General features: G+C 36.2%; 1 protein-coding gene across 6 annotated transcripts in view; it reads right to left on the bottom strand.

Annotated features, from left to right (window-relative positions):
• Positions 1-19,625, bottom strand: part of PCMTD1 (protein-L-isoaspartate (D-aspartate) O-methyltransferase domain containing 1) — a 51,162-nt gene that overhangs the window by 14,369 nt on the left and 17,168 nt on the right. For all 6 annotated transcript variants that reach the window (XM_035895868.1, XM_035895871.1, XM_035895872.1 and 3 more), the window contains 2 exons: positions 13,868-14,294; positions 9,695-9,797 (listed from right to left, as the gene is read on the bottom strand). In XM_035895868.1, the coding sequence (XP_035751761.1) occupies positions 9,695-9,797; positions 13,868-14,174 (410 nt within the window). In that variant the 5' untranslated portion in view covers positions 14,175-14,294. The remainder of the gene's footprint in view (positions 1-9,694; positions 9,798-13,867; positions 14,295-19,625) is intronic.

The following is a 19,625-nucleotide window of genomic DNA, read 5'->3' as shown; positions in this document are numbered from 1 at the left end:
CATTGAGGGTGGTGAAACACTGGAACAGGTTGCCCAGAGAGGTAGTGGAGGTCCCATCCCTGGAAGCATTCAAGGCCAGGTTGGACGGGGCTCTGAGCAACCTGATCTAGTTAGTGGTGTCCCTGCTCCTGTGGGGGGGGGTTGGACTAGATGACCTCTAGGGGTCCCTTCCAACCCAAAACATTCTATGAATCTATGATAAGACATCTCTTTAGTCCCTGTCAGGTGAAAACCAAGGGGGTCTATTCAGCTCACCGGGCTATGTAATGGTAACACACAGCTGGCCTGCACTGGTATAGTAGCTGCCCACTCAAACACAGGCAGTTCAAGAATTGCCTTTAGCTTCCTGTTACCCAGAAAGCTAAATAAAATTATATGGAAAAGACTACCTTGGTCACAGTAGCTTGCGAATTCAAAAGCCAACCCTCTTCATTTGTGCTTCCCACAGAACCAACTGCTTCACGTGTTACTGTATAAGCAGTGACAAAATACTAGAAATAAAGGCATACAGAGTTCATACAGTGGAGTATTATGGACTTTTCAAACCTAGTTAAGTTGTACAACAGCGAACCTTACGCCTCCAAACTCCTCTGTAGAGTAAACCTCACCAGTGATACAACAAGATTCTTTCTCCACTCCCTGAATCTTCAGCTAATTCCATTTTCACAAACACACAGGCACCTCTGAATCAGAAAGAACTGATAAAGGCATGTACCCTTTTCTTGTATTTATCTAACCCAGTAATTTGTGACGACCTTCCATCAAAGACTAAAGTATAATTTTGAGGATTTTTCTAGTAATGTGCCCTAATATTTTTCAAAATAAGCAAAGTTCAGTTCAGTTTTACTTAAGTATAAGAGACTCCATCATTTGATCAGTAAATAATCTAAAACTTAAATACAAAGTTTTGCAAATACAAGGGAGTAAGCAATCTTAAGTATACCTGCCTACAGCATCACAAGCTTGTTAGTCTTACAGTATGAAAATAGTATCAACTACATTGTTTTACAATGGAACTTGACCTAATCAAACCCAAATTCTTTTAGTCTTAACTGTCACTATATCCAACAAGTTGATTTCATTCCTATTGCCTTTGGGATATCAAAGCATATCAGATATTCAATTTCCTTCTGTGTTACACTGAGCTATTGTTTATTAATGACACTGCTGAAAAGAAATGGTTTATTGCTTTAACATGCAGTATTGACAAACACATAAGCTACCTGTCAAAATGAGGTAATATTTCTCTTGCATCTTTTTTTTTTAGTTGCTGAGTTGAAATGGATATAAGAAATGCCAAGTGTTCTTTACCATTTGTTCACCTCTACCAAATGGCCAGGGTGGCCTTACACACCATTATAAGTAATATGAAAAAACCCTCTCATTTTATACATCAGATGCCAAAAAAGGGAAAATAATGTGCTGTAACAATCTGGAAAAGTTTTAGTCACATTAGGTTAGTTGAATCTTGTATCTTGATTACAAGAGAATCAACAGGCAAAAGAACAGAAATTAAGAGTTCCCATTATAGATAATAAAGCAACAGAAAATTCCTGTTTGAACCAGCATTTGCTATAGGATAAATTTAAGCACACAGAGATCATTTTTAGCAATGGCGCAAGGTAATCAAGCGGTTTCAAGCACACAAAACATCTGTTGACCTGATTCTGCCCTTTCATCTTTTGCATTTTTGTAATCTGTCCCTCAAGGATGGGTGTTGTTTCAAGTTCATCCGCAACACAGCCACAGTACTCTTCTTCCAGCTGAACATAATAAATTCTACAGAAAATTTGAAGTGCATTTGTCTTTGCTGCAGCAACTTAAGAAAATTATCAACTAACAGATTTACTGCCCATGTTCTTTTAAGTAAGATTCCCCATATATCAACTCAATGAAGTATTACTGTTGTAATAAAATGAACATCCATTTAAAAAACACATTTATAGCAAATAACTAAGATTAAAGTTTGTTGCTCTTGTATCCATATCCACCAATCTAGTATTTGTGTGATAACAAGACATTAAAAAAAAAAAAAAAAAAAAAAAAAAAAAGAGCGTAGTACAATAACCTACTCTAATAGCAAGGGTTTGTTTTTTTGTTTTTTTTTTTTTTACAAAGGGATTCATTGATTGATCCTACCATAACACCCACCCACAGAACCTACCCTTTACTACTTCCAAATCTGAAGATGTACAGGATGCTTCTTGGGCTAAGCCTGCCTATATATACAACCTTCATGAATGCAGGATGTCTCTTGAAGATGAAACTAGATGCAAGTAGGCATGAATTGTCTTTTTTTTAAAGTGGTATACATACTTGATTCTTTAAAAAGGAACAAGTTCAATGAAATTGGGGAGAAAAAATAAGTAATTTGAAGGAAAAAAATCCTCAACAACCACAGCCTTGTGTCTGAAGGAAACAGTAAAACATGTTACAAGATTCTTTAAAAAAAGTAATACTAAGGAACCACTTAAAACTACTTACACCTGTCTTTTGCCAAGAGAAAAATTCATTATTCTTAAAACCAGCATCACTCCAGCTACGTTTTACACCTCTCAATTATTACATTCATACCAGAACATCAACTAACAGCGCACTTCTGCCTATCCCTATACTTACTAACGACACTCATATCTCAGCTTGCTTCTCACAGCCCTTACAGAAAGAAAACCCATTTCTGTATGAATTTTGTATACTGTTTTCCCAGCCACATGCATTTCCTTTAGTCAGCCAACTCCAACCCTCCAAGAAGTCTGAAATCTCATTCAGTACCATCAAGCTGCTCCAAATAATTCCCCTCTGATAGGAAATTTCTTTAAATTTATTTAAATTTAGGGCACAAAGGACTATCAACTCTAACAATGTAGAAGAAAAGGCTGGCAAGTTGTTAACACTTGCCATTTGAACTGCAGTGACACTACATTGGAACAAAGAATTCAAAAGCATTGCAAGGCAAATTTCACATGTAACTCTTAATGGAAAAAACCACAGGTTTTAATACATATTCCAAAACAGAATAATAAACCCAGTGTAACAACTCATGAAATTAGCTTTACATCAAACTTCCCTTAAACCAAACACATTAATAACCAGACATTGAAATGAATCTGCAAAATGCGTAGACTCTGGAAACATATGATGAAACATTAAACTATTTTTACTGCTGTGACAAGGAAATTAACACTTAGCTCTGTCCAACACTAATATAAAGCTGTCCTAATTATAATATACTGCTGACCACATTTTCAGCAAAAGGACCCCTCAGGATGGGGGAAAAATGGGGGGGAATCAGTTGGAAATTTTAAAAAAAAAGTAAAATAAAATCAGTTCTGGCAGATTGGTTTAGAAGTTTCTTACTCTTTTCACCAAAAAAAAAAAAAAAACAACCAAAAAAGCCTTCCACAGCTACAGCAACTGAAGAGTAAGGTTCTCCTGTTGTTATTTTAAGACACAGACTAAAAAGCTACAAATAATTTTATCTAGGAAGTTCCGGCTCCTTTGTCTATTTGCATTAAAAAGACAAGACTCTCAGAGCTTCTCCTATGTCAAACATAAGAACTTCATAAATCAGTACTCTTACTCCAAATACCCCTAGAACCTGTTTAAACACTAACATATTCACTGAAAGAAACCCTGAAGAAGCTTTCAGATCAGTTTGGCAACTTTTCAGGTTTTAAACTGATATAAAACTTATCTTCTTTGAAAACCACAGATGAAGGTCAGTACTTACATGACTTTGTGTGATATAACATGCCACAAGAACATGCAACAGAATAATGAAATACTTTGTGATTTCTATGCCTCATTAGCCTTTCTCATTTTACTTGACTGCAAAAGTGCTTTAGAACTGGTATCCATCAGATTTAAAGGTACTCGTTATATATTGCAGGAAAAGGTTTTCCGATTTGTTTCTCACTAAATTCCCGTGTTACATCCTGTCAGTGATGTCCATTTAAGATTAATCACTAGCTGAGAAACTTAAAACCTGCATCAGTCAATAAAATGAAAAGAATTTTTTTTTGAAAAGTGTTAATTCTTTTCCTATTAAGTAGGACAATAGCAGGGCAGCAAAATGGCAAGTTCTTTCCACTTTTTTTGGTATTTTTTCGCCATTATTCATTCCATCTTGTTTACACATTTTTTCAAGCTCTCTGAACTAGTTTTTGGTTCATGTGTAAAGGGATGTTCATGGATTGCTAGCCTGTTTTGTTGAAGAGTGACAGACATTTTACCTACTATTAGCATTGTTATTTGCAAGACCTTCTTTCTGCATGTACACTACAAACATCAAAATAAACAAAGAAATAAAAATATTAAATCTTAAAAAACAAAATCCACAATGAAAACTTTTAAGTCCTTTGCATCCAATTACAATAATAGTAATTTTAATCATCATTAGAGTAACAGCCAAAAGCGATGCTGGCTTTTTTTTCCTGTTCAGGAATTTTGTCTTGAACATTTTTGCAACTTCCAGGCAATGCTGTAAGGACAGTAAGTGAGAAACCTGTATTTCTACTTTGCTTGTATTTGTCATCTGTTTTTGAATCAAATTGTCTTGGTTCTTCTATCATATGACCTTAGCTATCTTGTTTATAGTTTCTGATATTCACCTCATCAGTTTCACTGAAGTGGATCAAAACACATTACTCAATTATTTATGAAGAAAAATTCAAACACTGGTTCTTAAAAATACTTACAACTAACTTCACTCTCCCTACATAAACTCCATTATGTACTATTTCTAAACTTTGGTGGTAAAATGAAGAATTATATTGAAGGAGTAGTTATCAATTACACAGTGAATTTTAAGAAAAGTGGACAGGAACAGGGAGGCGAGAAAAAATTTCTGTCACTTCAGTTTATTGTCAGGGTCCCGACACATCCATGGATGCAAGTCTGGAAAACAACTTATCTGTTTACAAAAACAGAAGAGTATTTGCTTTCTTTATACCGAAGCAGAAAAATGATTTTATAGGTTGAAATTGTCATATTTTATACCATGGGGGCTTGTGAAGCAACAAATTTTATAGGAACCATATGCTGGGCGCAAATGTTCTAAACACTACCAAAACTTGTAGCAATGAGAGATTTCCAAAGAAAGGCATTGTCCACCATGTGACTGATGTATTTGTTTCTAAAAGATATTTTACATGTGGTTCTGAGAGGACAAGAATACATATTTCTGCAACTATCAAATACTTTAAAAACGCTGGTTTAGTTCCTTCCTAGGTAAGAGATTCAAGTGCCATTTTTGGAGCCTTCTGGTTTATGAGGTGTAGGATTAGAAATAGTACTTCTCTTCAATATCTCTAAATAAAAAATGGATATTCTAAAAGCCTATTTTCCATTCCTTTTTGTTTAAGCTAACCTCTGGCATCAAAGAATCCCACTGGAATTCTTGTAGTCCCTGTATTGTTGTGATTAGACTAAACCTCCACAAGATTTCATTCACCACTAAAAACCCCCATCATTTACACTATTTAAAACTAAGACTAAGTTATCAGTGAGATTTGAACTGAGAAAGCCACCAGTGAGTTTTGGAGGCAGTTTGCTTTTCCTGCTTAGATTTTTACTGCAATCATTACCCAGCTGCGCAGGCAGGAAAGAGCTTTATCTTCTTTGTGTGTATACAAGGAACTTCCCGTTTCAAATGTGCTTTAATGAAAAGAAAGCGAGCCTTCAGAGTCCTCGCAGACACCCTGAATTTTTGTGAAGACAAGTAAATATTGGGAAGTTGGAAGATTAAGCTTACTATTTTTCAATGCCAACACAATCTACTACAGGACTTCAGGAAGAAGTTTCACCCGTAACAGTTATCCCAGAAGTAGTACTAGGGTTCTTGTCACTTACCATTGAAGTGGTTTCTTTTGATCCTGAGAAGGGTTGGTGATTTTCTTTCACAGCAGGGACTTCACCAGCTTACCCAGGTTTGGTTTTTGGTAGGGTGCTAGAAGATGGGCAACCTAGCCTTGCCCTGTGGCTCTCTCTCCGAGCTGGATATTCTAGGTCTAGAAGTTGACTGGGAGCAGAAAAGACAACACATTCCCCTTCAATAAACAGGTGAAGCGGGGCCTGATACTTGCACATACGTGTTTTAGATAGAGCCTTCTTAAGGAATGATTTTTTTTTTCCCTTAATTGGCATGCATTCCCTGAAGGTTTTAAGAATGAGAGAGCCTTACACGTATTTCACACTCAGACAGATAACTTCCTTTAGTCTATACCTAAAATCTTTGTACATCAACCATGACAACACTTTCAGATGGCACTTCTCCTTTGCTTCTACTGGCAAATACACATTGTCAAGTAAAATCAAGACAGCATTTTACCACTCAATGAACAACTCCACCTCCATTTAGATGCAAATTTTTTATAGATTGGTAGGATATGGATACAGATACAAGTGATTACTGGAATTATTTCTGGAACAGGTACCTGAAAAGCTTTTCCTCCAATGAACAGTTCAAGAGGCCAAACTGAGAGAAGCCAACCTACTAGAAGTAGACAACCCTCCCTTTAGGCAGAGTGTCTCAAACTCTTCTGGACATGCTATTTTTACATTGCTTCCAGTCTTTGGTCACGCACCTACCCCAATCATAGAAAAGTAAGTCTTTAATTACATTTCAACAACATTCTTATCAGGAATCAAGAAAAAAAAGGTTATATTATACCACACAACACTGGATCATTCCCCCATAAAAATGGCATCAAAGCAATATTCCATCCTGCTTTATCAGGCAAAAACCCACTTAAATCATCATGACACAAGTCCACACAGAAGTCAGATGCAAAGACAGTGGGCTATTGCTCTAAGTGAAGGAACACCACAAAGTTACAAAGTGTTTATTCAGGATCTAGGTTGAAGCTCTCCAAGTACCTACCCGTAAGGTTAAACCCCCTGTTTTTTGTTGAAAAAGGAGTGTGCTTTAAATATTCAGACCAAAGAGCATTATACACTAAGGAAAAGACGCAGGCAAGTGGCAATGCAAAGTTTTACAGAATTCCCCATCCGCATAACTCCATTACTGTCAGGAAAAAGGTCTCCATGCTCCTGTCCCCCATTAAAGGGGAGTTCCTGTGCCTTGTTAGAGGCTGCTGGCAAGCATAAGGAGTATTTCCCCACAACACACACACATCTACTCAGACAATTAGCTTCATTCATACCAGTCTGCCACATAAAATCTATTTTCAAACAGTAAGGATGCCTGCTAGGTCTACAGCAGTGTTTAACAGTAGACAGACACCGCACACCTTTTTCTTGAGTGGTTTTTCGTCCGAATACTAAGCTGACCAAATCAACAGTTAAATTCAGATGCCACAATCCACACAATTTTGGGTAAATATCTTTCACTTATAAATGAAGATGCAGGAAAAAATTACTGAAATAAGAATCAAAACCAGACACTGTCCCAGAGCACGTTACTTAAGAGGCAGATTAAAATTCAAGACATGCCATATAAATTCATTTATGTTAAGAAAAAATATAGAACAACCCCATCACAGAAACACTCACACATCATCTTCATTAACTACATTAAAATACAAAGTATTTTCAAAGAAAGCAGTTAACCAGAATCAGCTATGCAGACAAGTTACAAATCCCACCATAAAACACAAAGTCTAACCAGCCAATCAGTATCATGTCAGCTACAGTGCAGCTATTACCAAGGAGATCTGTATCAAAAAGCACTTTCATAGGAGTATAATTTTTGTTAGGTTGTGTTTCTGTAGCCATTGCTTAGTATTTTACTGTTGCGAGGAAAAGATGGATTGTTAAACAGCATATGCCAAGATATAATATAAAAATTAGTGATAAAAGTATAAATCACATTCACCAACTTTCTGACTTTTTCCCCTCATTGGAATAACACCATGTAACTGAAGATCAATTTAACTATCATTGTAAATAGCACACAGCATTTATAACAGCGTCCCCAGAGCTTATCTTCGCTGACTTAGGGGAAAATACACCTCTTCTCCTTTAAGAATATATAGACCATTTACTACATGTGATCAATTATTTCCTTCAAACACAATATACATACAGCACTGATACTCACTTATGCCAAGTTTAGCAACTTTGGTTTTTTTTCCAGCTACTGCACGTTTTGAAGTGTAAACCCCAGTGTTCTGATATTCATTTACATAAATATCCTAATCAGATTTTGTTTAAGTGATAACAACATTTCCTTGCTATCCTTTCTCTTAATGTCTCTTAATTTCTGTACATAAATTTATCACCAGATTGGAAAGACACTTCAATCAAAACCAGCTTTTTGTATGTCTGAACACACACACCTATAGGAAGGCAGGAATACGGGTATGCACGGGAATTGGTTAGTGGACAGGTACATCTAAATTATGAGTCAATAATGCAATATTAGTAATGATCACAAGTGACCACATTTCACACTTTTTTTTTTTTAAGACAGATTATATAAAATGCACCATAAAGTTCTAGACTGAATCTATTTTTATTTGGTTTGGCTTCTGTATGTATTAACTTCAGCTAACAAGTTCTTGTATTAAAATTAAGACAGTAGTAATGACACATACGTATTTCCTCCTACATAATTTTATTTATTCTAATGGGGGAAACATAGCACTAGAATCATCTAGTCAATATCAGAAGTACAGAATTAAATTCAGATACAGGTTAATACTAGGATGATACTTTAAACTTAGCATTATACTCTAATTAAGAGCCTTCTGTTACTTAGGAGCAGGAGGAAGGCCTGTGGTCAGATAAGAGCTCCAGATGTTTGGGGTATGGAAAAAAGTGGATTGAGCTCTGCCCAACGTAACAAAGAGCATGGCAGTTCATAAGGCACGTTACAACCAAAGGTAAAGGGATAGAATTTTCTCTGCTGTCCGCTGGGAAGAGAACAGGTGTAGGACTTGCAATTCTTAGGCTACTCCTACAACTCAAAAGCTTTTCTGCCTTTCCAGAAGCTACCTTATAATGACTATTGGAAAATTTACTGTCTGTAACAGAAAAAGTCTTTTACGGAGAACAGCCCTAGCGAGAACCTTCTTTCCCCTTTCACAGAGACAGAGAGGTCCAAGATCCAGATTCTTAGGGCCAACTTAAAACTAATAAAAAATTGTTGAGTAGGTAGAACCAGTAAGGTTTGAAGCCCTGTAACCCAGAAGTATAACAGTAAAAATGAGTGGTGCATGAGCAGATGAATACTCCTAAGTCCATCTCTTCAGGTAATAAACATGAAGACAATCAGATAAATTTACTCATGTCTAGATCAACAGTGGTAGATTAGAAAAAAGTTAATACTGTACAGCTAACTGATGTCCAGTTACATAATAAAAGCTTACTTAAAAGAAACAAATTACTCTGTACATGCAAAGACACCTGCACATCACGTCATTCTCTATGTATGTATGTATATATGCATCTACATGCACATATATACGTGTGTACGTATGTATACACACCACCAAAATGCAGGGAAATCAACTTTAGTTAAGTATTACACAGCAGCAATATTCCCACACTTCTAAAGCGTGCTTTCTTAAGCCTTAACTTACCTCATGAACTAGTGTCACAAACTGGAAATTTTATGTTTTGGTTGCGTGATGCCATTCTTCTCCCCTCCCTAAACTCGTAAGCAATGATGCACTCAGTTTAAAAAAAAAAAAAAAAGTCGCTGCAAAATGAACCAGACAAATGAGATACTTACTTATCAAAGCTATCACTATATTTTATGAAGCTCTCCAATTTTTCCTTGGCATATTCTACCACATCTGAATGAAGCTCTATTCCATGATTTATCCCAAAAGGTCCTGTAAATAAAAACAGCATGGGTTTTGGTTTGTTTTTTTTTTTTTTTCTTTAAGCACAGCACAACCACATGGAACAGCATTATACCTTTCATCTGTGAAAGCACTAACATTATATAAAACACAAAGTATCCCAACACCACTAGACAAAGTTATTTTCTACATCTGCATTACGAATGCCTTCTACCTTCTTCTTAATCAGAGATCAATGGAAGAACAGGGACAGAACTATGGCAAAACAGTTTTGTAGAATGAATTTTCTTCATAAGCATGCAGAAAAAGATTAAACTGACTACCTTGTCAGGGCAACTTCTTCTTCAAGGCAGTATGTAGTTGGAATACAACAATTTCAAATTATGATTTAGTCTGTGTTTTGGTATCTAAATTTTGAAAAGTTTTCTTATAGCAAAATTTTCAGCTTTTGACAATTTAGAGATTGGGTATTACATCCCTGACCTACATCTGCTCTTCTATTTTGCAGGTTCCAAAATCAGAAGCCTGGTCCCAATTTACTTATGTAATAATTAATTTCCAGCTAGAACACTGAAATTGACCACATTGTGTTCACACATCACAATTTATCATAGTTGCAACACTGCTTTCCTGCAATCAAATCCAAGTATATTTCCAAGTCAATTTGTGTGCCAGAAGTTAAAGCTATTTTTCAGGAACAAGAAGAAATCATGAGACAGTATTATGAGGATTATTCATATCAGGAAGGACTCTGAATCAGATAGTCACATTTTCTGGGGGGATTCTATATTTAACATGCACTCATAGCCCAGGGACTTTAGTCATTGGAGCATAGAATTGGAAAAGGGAGAGGAAGAGGGAAGAAGGGAAAGTAAACATCAATAAGATTAGACAAAACTTATATTTATATCCTCTACTGCATTCTGAACCTTTCCTAAGTATTTAGCTCAAAGATGTTAGTCCAATGAAACAGAATTCAATTTGTCTTTTCTAGGACACTGGTTAACAAAACAGACCCAGGGTTACCGAGAAAGGTTTCATTTTACTGCAAGAAAAAAAAAAAATAGTATATGCCACTAAGCTGGCTAGTAATTGCAATTCTTCATGTAACTTAAAACATTTTCTACTAGGTGAAATGAAACCAATCGTTTACCATAGGCAGTACTCGTAAGACCTCTCTGACGGCAGGCAAGAGGTAGATCATCCAAGGGATGTTCTTAGAACTTGTGAAAACATGTACCTCCTGTTGACACTCATACCTACTGTAAATTTAGTTTATTATCTATCACATTAAGAAAAGCATTAGCATAGGCAATCCCTTCCTATCTGTTTCTTTATTCAATGTTCCCTTGCACAGTAATAGGCTATGACGTTTCTAACCAGTGGAGCTAAAGTTCTACAGCATCCAGGATCATCCAAGGTATGTTTTCTTTAATTAAAAATTAATCAACATTCCTTTAACATTGTAATTTAAATTAAAAAAAAAAATACATCGACATCGGTCCCAAAATTTACACATACATGCCTTTTGATACTCAATTTTGAAAAACAAAGAACTAAAAAACCTGTGTCAGTTGCCCCAACAGCTTGAAATTGTATCTATGAAAGCAAGACACCACCTCATCATGATACACCATAGTACTCCTAATCTGAACAGAAATATGAGAAACATGCTCTCTTCTTTCATCAGCAAAGTCACAGGTGTATATTTAAGCAAAGAGTCAGTCATTCTAAAAACGTGAAACCAACTTCTCTGTTACTTTCCAAAGTCAACTGGCCTCTTTCAGCATAATGAGCTAGCAATTCCACCAACTAGGCTGAACTACATTTACATTTTGGCAGTATCAATAACAGTTAATTTAAGCTCTATGACATGTGGTTTTGGGGTTTTTTTGTTTGCTTTGTTTCTTGGGGGTTTTTTTTTGGTCTTTTACTATGTTGCTATACTTACAAGAATTTAGCAGTTTCAAATTATTTGCTAATTTGATCTAGTCATTTTGACACTGCCAATGTGGCACAAATACTACTCACTACATTGTCAAATTTAGAGATTCAACTACTGTCAAAAACCACATGGTTCTCTGTTACTAATTACAGTGCACACTGAAATTGGTTTAAAAAATATGAGCTTTTAAAGATATATATGGTTTATGTCTCAGAAAATTACTTCTGTTTTTCTTTGTTAAAGCAGCTGTTCCCTGGCTTAAAACAAAAACTAAAATAAAGAAGAATGATGTAAGTAGTAATTTTATCAAAGGCAGCAAAGTAAGAAAATAAAGCCACACAAGCTGTATTTATACCTTCCATACCTCAGCCTAGCACTGAAACCACATCACAACACTAAGCAGCACTACAGAAACATGGAAAGTCTGCTTCTGTAAGCAGCTCAGCAATCACTGCTCCAGGCTCCTCAGCACTGCTAGAGAAGTATCAGCACCTGAGCTGGCTCTGTGGAAACCCGAGTGTAACCGTGCTCCTCGGGGGCTGTCAGCCAATCTCACCCTCAGCAGAAGACACGTCTTTTCCTGTTCATTTTCTTCAACTCCATATATCATATTCTGAAGGATAGGAAATTCTGCTTGATAAGGAGAGGTCAAGCCCAGGAGCATTCAACAGCCAACCAGTAGCCACTCAAAACAGGTTAGATAAATACACAGATACAAGTGCAATATACATAAGCCACAATTTCTTTTTCAAACATCATAGTTAAGAAAGAATAATGAAATAACAAAGCTTTCCACAAGGCAGAGAAGTAAATGAATACCATTACTCACTACCCTGAGCAAACATATTAGAGAAAAAAAATGCAGTAATATTTACTAATTGCTTTAATACTGAAATAGAACACTGAACTTAAATTTCAGTCTAATTAGAAATATCTACACTCTCAAAGAGTAACACTCTTGAAAATGGCAAAGCAGCACTCTATTGAAGTAGATATCTCTTTTTTTCAATTTTTACCTGTGAATTAACATAATTCCTGTTTCCACAAGAGAACAGCAGAATCTGTTTAATGTATTGGTACTAACTGGAATAAAACACACTCCCAGAGATGCCAACAAATGACATTTGTTATGCACTATTAGGGATAATTTCCACTGTTGAATAAGAACAGATGACAGAAAGTAACTAAACTAATTGAAAATTAAGAAAATAACACTTCACCCCACAGTTGTGTACATAAATAAATATACGCAAAATCTGTATATTACCTGTCAGCAAGGTTTCTGCAACCAAGGAAACATAAAAACTCCACGTAATACAGTCAATAAAATTATATCTATGAAAACTACATACTAAAGTAAATGAAGTTATTTCATGTAATGAAATTTGTTTGTAAAAACAAACATTATTTGTTGGTACACACGCTCTGTATTCTAAATATTGGGGAGAGGGATGAGAACTAAAGCATTTCTCTCACTACGCTAGGTTTTAAAATATAAATGTAGACAGCAAGATTTCATTCCATCTGTTTTCCCTAGAGGAAATGTATTTGAAAACAGAAGAAAAAAACCACACTTCTAATCTGTTAAAACAGTTTTAAAAACCTACAGACCTGCAGTGCTTAAACAGTCTTACCAGTCTACATCCCAAAACTTTTCACTCTAATAAAATGATTAAATAAATGTATTTTAAAATAATTGTTTGCACACTGATAGATATTTATTTTTCAATTAAGTTTCTTCATTAGCCTTACAATTTAGACTTCTTTTTCCACAAACTGAAGATCAAAACAATAACCTAGATTAAGGGCATAAACACGGTGCAAATGCAGACTAAAATTTTCATCCTCAAAAATTGTTCCTCTATGCCTTCTCCTTTCAAGCCAGAAAAGGACTGTTTCCTTTCAAATTAGAATTTTAGACTGCAGAAAGGCAAGCAGGAACAACTTCCAAAACACTCCATGAAATGTCACTGAACAGCAGTGTCAGTGAACAGCTTGTAGATACCATACAGTATTTTAACAACATCTCTCGAATACCCAGTCTTAAGTATAATAACTATTGCTTTTAAAGAAGTAGAAGTGAAGTTTTATAGGGCTTGTACAATCTTCTAAAAATATGTAGAAACACCGTATTAAAATAAAACATTCAAGTTACCTAATATTAATCCCACCATTGTACTCAAGTATCCGGTTCCACTACCCAGATTTAGAAAAGATAATCCAGGCTGAAGCTTCAGTGCTTCCATGACTTCGGAATAAATGCAAGGTGCTGACAAGTGTATATTTCCATGCTTCCAGGCCAAGTCTTTATAAGCATTGTCCCTGTATCCTTCCAGATAATAATCACCACGATCAATTGCTCTGAAGGCTTGCTCCACACTCTCAGTGCGAATGTACTGAGCTTCTTTCAAGTTATCAATTAAGTCATCGTTGTCTTCTCCAGCACTCACAGCTCCTCCCATGTTGAATTTCTACGATAATTCAATTAGTTTGCAAAATACATTAGGAGGAGAGTTTTCCCAAAAGTGTAAGTATGTAATGGATTCTCAGTTCTTCTTTCAGAAGCACATCACAAACAAATCCTGGAAAATAGATACATTTATGTAACTTAAGTTTCAAAAGACAAACAAATCAACAACTATTAGAGGGTGATGAAATACTGTTAGTATTGGATCATTTTACTAAGCAGAACTGTGAAGAGTCAGAACAGCTAGTATTTACTAAAAATTCTGCCCTTCAGATTTGAACTCTATCCAGTATTTTTCAGCTTAGCTTTAGTATGTGAACATGGACTGTCTGCATTAGCAAGCAGTGCTGTGCAAGAGTTTACACACACTAAAAACAGTGCTAAGGATCTATCACCCATAGTGTATGTATTTGGGAGGGACAGCAACTGCCTTTGGACTAGTTCTAGTCCCATTCCGAGAACTAAATGCCCAATAGCAGTCGGAGCATGTACCAACTTCGTTAAATTTGAAAGGCACTGTGTTTACATGCTCTGACATCACCCCATAGTGGGAGACAAAGCCAGGTGAGTAGCGATGTCCAGAAGATGCTTTTCAGATGTTCACTTTTGAAGTGAACCAGAGTACTGGTGCAGACACAATTACACATTGCTCAGTTCTCGATTCAGCACAGGAAACCCCTCTGAGCATCCGAGCTCCTCCTAATGCCTGCCATATTCACTAGAGGATTATGAATTCCTTAAGTACATAGAAGTTTTCAACAGCTGGCCAGCTCTCAAGTGACTAGCAAGTTTCATGAATTCTACACAGCATGTTCACTTCAAAATAATTCCTCCAGATCTGTACTTTATCACTAAACTCATAAAATCCATATGTTAACATCTTTAATGTTGTATGAACTACCAGTAAAATAGCAACAGAAGACTGGAAGAAAGGAAAACAAAAAAGTTTAATCCACCACTTCTAGATTAATAGAGTACCCATAGTGAGCTACTAATTAACATTAATTACAAAGTCAACTTAAGAGAGCCAAAAGTAGAAAAATACCATCATGAATCTTGGTGCACATTCTAGGTAACCTAGTCAAAGAAAAAAAAAAAAAAAAAAAAGACACACACACCCCTGACTCTTTAATTGCACTGATGAGTAATACCTTTTAAAAAAATTCCACCTGCCTCTTTGAACAAACATATTTCACTGAGCATTCTTTTTATAATCATGAATGTCATCTTTTATCTGAGAATACTGCAATGCAATTCAGCAAATTCCTGTTTTGTACATGCCTATTTGTGCAAATTCATGAGTCAGGAATTCACAAACACAATCCAGATGCCCAAGGTCATTTGAGTTATCAGAATGAAGTCGGTTCCTAAGTTTACATTGTGGGCATCACTGCAACACGATTTTTATGGTTAAACACTTTAAATGAAGAATCTTCTTAGAACACTAATGAATCCCTTTCCACATGTTTAACAGGTCTCTATCAAAAGACTACTAATAAAACTGTCCATAAAATCAAATGGAAATGTCCAGAAACTACAAGCAACTTCAAATTTGGTGGTTCCCTTCTTCTTCCCCCCCCCCCAACACCAAAGACTTTTGGAGTTTGCACCATTTTCCTGAAGGATTAAACTGCAAACAGCAATGTTTCTGAAGTAAAGCACTGAAACACCCTTGCAAATACAAAAAATGTGCTCACATGCTGGACTGTAGTCCAATGAGTAGACTTGTTCAGAATCAAAAGAGTACTAAAGAGTACTAAAACTACTAAAGATCAGTTCCAAGCAGAAAGTACATATGTAAAGATGCACATAACACTAAATAAGGGAAAACTATGATTAAACTTTGAAATTTGTTTTGACCTGCTATCTTCTTCTTGCTTTAAAAAGTTTCCACAGTATCCAACACCGAAGTTGTACAATTTATATCCTTCCCCTTTTCTAGGTGGCCATCACAAAACACTCTTCAACAAAGGAAACCTCATTTCTGTTTGCAGTTCTGACAGAAGTGTTTCCTTATCCTTGTCTTGCATTAATTTACATAAAACACCAAGTCACTAATGAAGATGAATAACCATATAGTACCAATGCTAAGATACACAGCTAGGTTTAAAATTTCAAGCACACAAGCTCAAATTACCAGATCATACAGTCACAATGCTTCTCCTTAACTACGAACATACTTAAAAAAGAAGCGGGGGCGGGGGGAGGCAGGAGGCACAGAATGCTATGGGCTCCTACAGCCCTGGTAAAATCATCTGTGGAATTGATGACTGCTGACCACTCGGCTGTGTGCTTCTGTCTGAAACAAAACCAATTCTCACTGACATCCTGGAGTGGAAAGAGGTAAAAAGTCACCAGGCATAATTATCAACCAGCAGGAAAACCTTGAAAGTAGAAAAACTGCACTTCTCAACATCCTAGTGCTCCAGAATCGCATGGGAACATCCCTTTCTATTTGTTTGTAATTCACCACTAAACTAAGGGACAATTTAAACAGGAAATTGTGGAACTTGAGAGCGGTTTTTTAAAGTAAAAAATAATTTGTAAAAATATTCCAGCCCTGCTCGTTTGTCTGTACTTGCATCAGACCTAAAAGTTCAATGAACTACTGAATCAAATGATACTTAACAGGTTATATAATCTACAGTGCCTAAAATAATAGTTTTGGCCATCCCTTCATCCTAAGAAGTTCGTGATTATCTTGAGACGTGGTTGGAAAGAATTTTAACTAAGAAGTAAATATGAGAACTGTGTTTCTTGAAGACTAATGCAGCTGCTACATTTGCGAAACAGAAATAGCACTTCCTGCCCACCTGCAGAGTGCATTCACCACCTCGCACCAGCAGATGGAGAACTTCACCAACTATCCGCACTCAACTGGTGAGCAGGCAAACACACAAACGGCTCAGATGGGAAAAGGCTATTCTTCCAACCTGAAGCTTTATCGTTTCTATCAAAAAGTCTTTTATTACTTTCATATAATTTTTTTGCCCGTAAATAACATTGTGTGACTTCAATATATAATTTTTTCCCCCTAAATAACATTGTGTGATTTCAATATAGTCATGACACTAAAACAGAATTAATTTCTTCCAAGTATTTTGTAATTTTATATTCTCGGTATTATCTGACTTTGTTCCTGTAGCTTCTCAAGATTTTCTACTGATGACACCCACCAAGTGTTTCACCTTCATTAATGGCTATCACACAGAATCTCAAAGGCAAAAGTCTGGTACACAGCATGACATTGTGGGAAGCAGGGGAGAAAACAAAAACAAGAGAGCCTTCTCTCAAGAAAAGGATGCTTATGCAGCAGAACAGAGCGGCTAGTTGGAAGTGTGGTTGATGGTTACATCTTATTCCAAGATACTCTGCGCCGGCTGAAAAAGGGGACATTAGGTAGAGACAGTGATATCATTTGTTTTTTAGATACCTTGATTTTCATTTGCTTTTGTTCATCAACTATGGTGCTCTACTTTGGCCTGTACAGCTACAGTAGCATTTTTGCTTACCTGAAGTGGAAAGCATTTTTGTTAAAGAACACCCTAGGAAGTTAAAGAAATAGATCTTTTCATGAAAAGTGACCTATTGTGCTGCAGAGAAGTATTTTGTGATGTTTCACTTCCCTTTCATGTTTGTAAGCTTTTACCTTATACAATTACTTGCTTCTAACAGAGGCAATAGATGTGTGAAGTCAGATGCATCTTCTACTATTTTAAACAGACAAAAGAAACCACCTCAACAAGCTATTTTAGCCTCCTTGTGGCAGCTGTCCCAGGACCAAGAAAAAGACAGCAGAGCATGCTATGTAAAACTTTCTATGTAGCTGCAAAGCTCACAGAAAGCATCCTGTGAAGCTCACCCATACCTAACTGAAACACATGCAGCTCACAAAGGGCACAAGAAGCATTCTGATGCCTGTTACACCAAGCAGCACAGAAATGTCAGAAGAAAGGGGAAGGGTGCGTAACATTAACAAAATGCAGCAACTGGCTTTAGCCTTAGGAATCTTTGGAATACAGAAGCCAACAGAATTTGTGAAAGTTAAAATTTCAATGTAGTCTTGAATAAGAAAGTTCATTCATTGATTAAAACCAACAACAATTAAACAAAACCAAACTTTCTCATTCCACACTGTTCATGAATTTATTTTTAAAAGTTGGAACATTCATCTTGAAGTTTCTTATATTCACAATAAAAATGAAGTGTCAACACACTTTGAAACTTCTGTAAAAATCCACACAACTGTATCACAACACTTCTGACCTGTTTCTGACCTAACTTGAAACCAATTTTATTGGAATCCCTTATCATAAATAACTTCTGATTTTTTTTTAATATTGTCATATTAGTTGAACAGGTGTTCTTCGGCCATGCATATCTAAGAAGTGCTGACAATTTGAGTGCGTTTTAATTCTTCACCATTTTATAAGCTATGCAAAACTCTTATCTGAGAAGTTTGTAACCAGATGTAAGGTTTACCAAGTTTTTTTTGCCAGCTCTCAAAGGGACCTAAGTTTTGCACATTTCACAATTTTTACAGATACATTTGTACTCCAGGTTAATTCCTTAGATCACAAAGTACCACACACTCTCTTAAATGCAGATTAAATATCATGCTAGCAAGGTATCCAGTTAATTTGACAGACAAAACTTTGCCTTTGCTAAATCCATACAATGTCAAGTATCTTACAAATTTAGTATCTTGTAACACTGACAGATCCTGACTCTGCATAGATGACTCTCTAAAAATACAGGTTATTTGACACTACTAACTTGACTATTTTGTTTCAAAGGGTAAAAAAATGAAGAGAAAACATAACAAATGGGATCAGCCATATTTCAAGTCTCCTCCTCAGAACTATTTTCAGTAAGGTATCAGCTTGGAGCACACCATAACACCCCGAATCAAGATTGTGATACATTACTTTAAACTCATAGATGACACACAAAATTGCTTGATGAACCTTCCCCCTTAACCAGGAGGAAAGGAGGGTGAAGAGACAACAATCAACGACTGAGCTACTCCTTAATCCAGGCATAGGAGTCAGCTGTTAAGTTTCCCCAAAAAGGAGTATTCTGTGAGAGGCAATAGGAGAATTAATCACAAATGCACACAACAGCTTGAAACACTTCAGTCCATTTAACAGTTTCAGTTTACTCATGGCAGAAGTCAGCAACACCACTCTCATCAGCAGAAGTTTAAAGTTTCCCAGGCCACCAACCAAGTGTTAGATCTACTTCTGTTCAGGCTCAATGCATGCCACTCCTGCAGCCATAATGAACTCAGGATCATGTTTTGCCTGCCCTTGTCCCATCCAGCGACTCCTACAACAAAAGGACTCCATTTTAAGTTTAGCTTCCCCTTTCCTCCCAAGTATTGTAACAGTGCTGCCCAAGAGGAAATTCAACTCCGAACTGCAGAGCAGAGTCTAAGATTTCAGTG

This window comes from Egretta garzetta, unplaced genomic scaffold (genome assembly GCF_000687185.1).
Source record: "Egretta garzetta isolate BGI_Z169 unplaced genomic scaffold, ASM68718v1 scaffold36, whole genome shotgun sequence".
In the NCBI taxonomy this organism is placed as follows: domain Eukaryota; kingdom Metazoa; phylum Chordata; class Aves; order Pelecaniformes; family Ardeidae; genus Egretta; species Egretta garzetta.
This window is presented reverse-complemented; position numbering and strand designations above follow the sequence as displayed.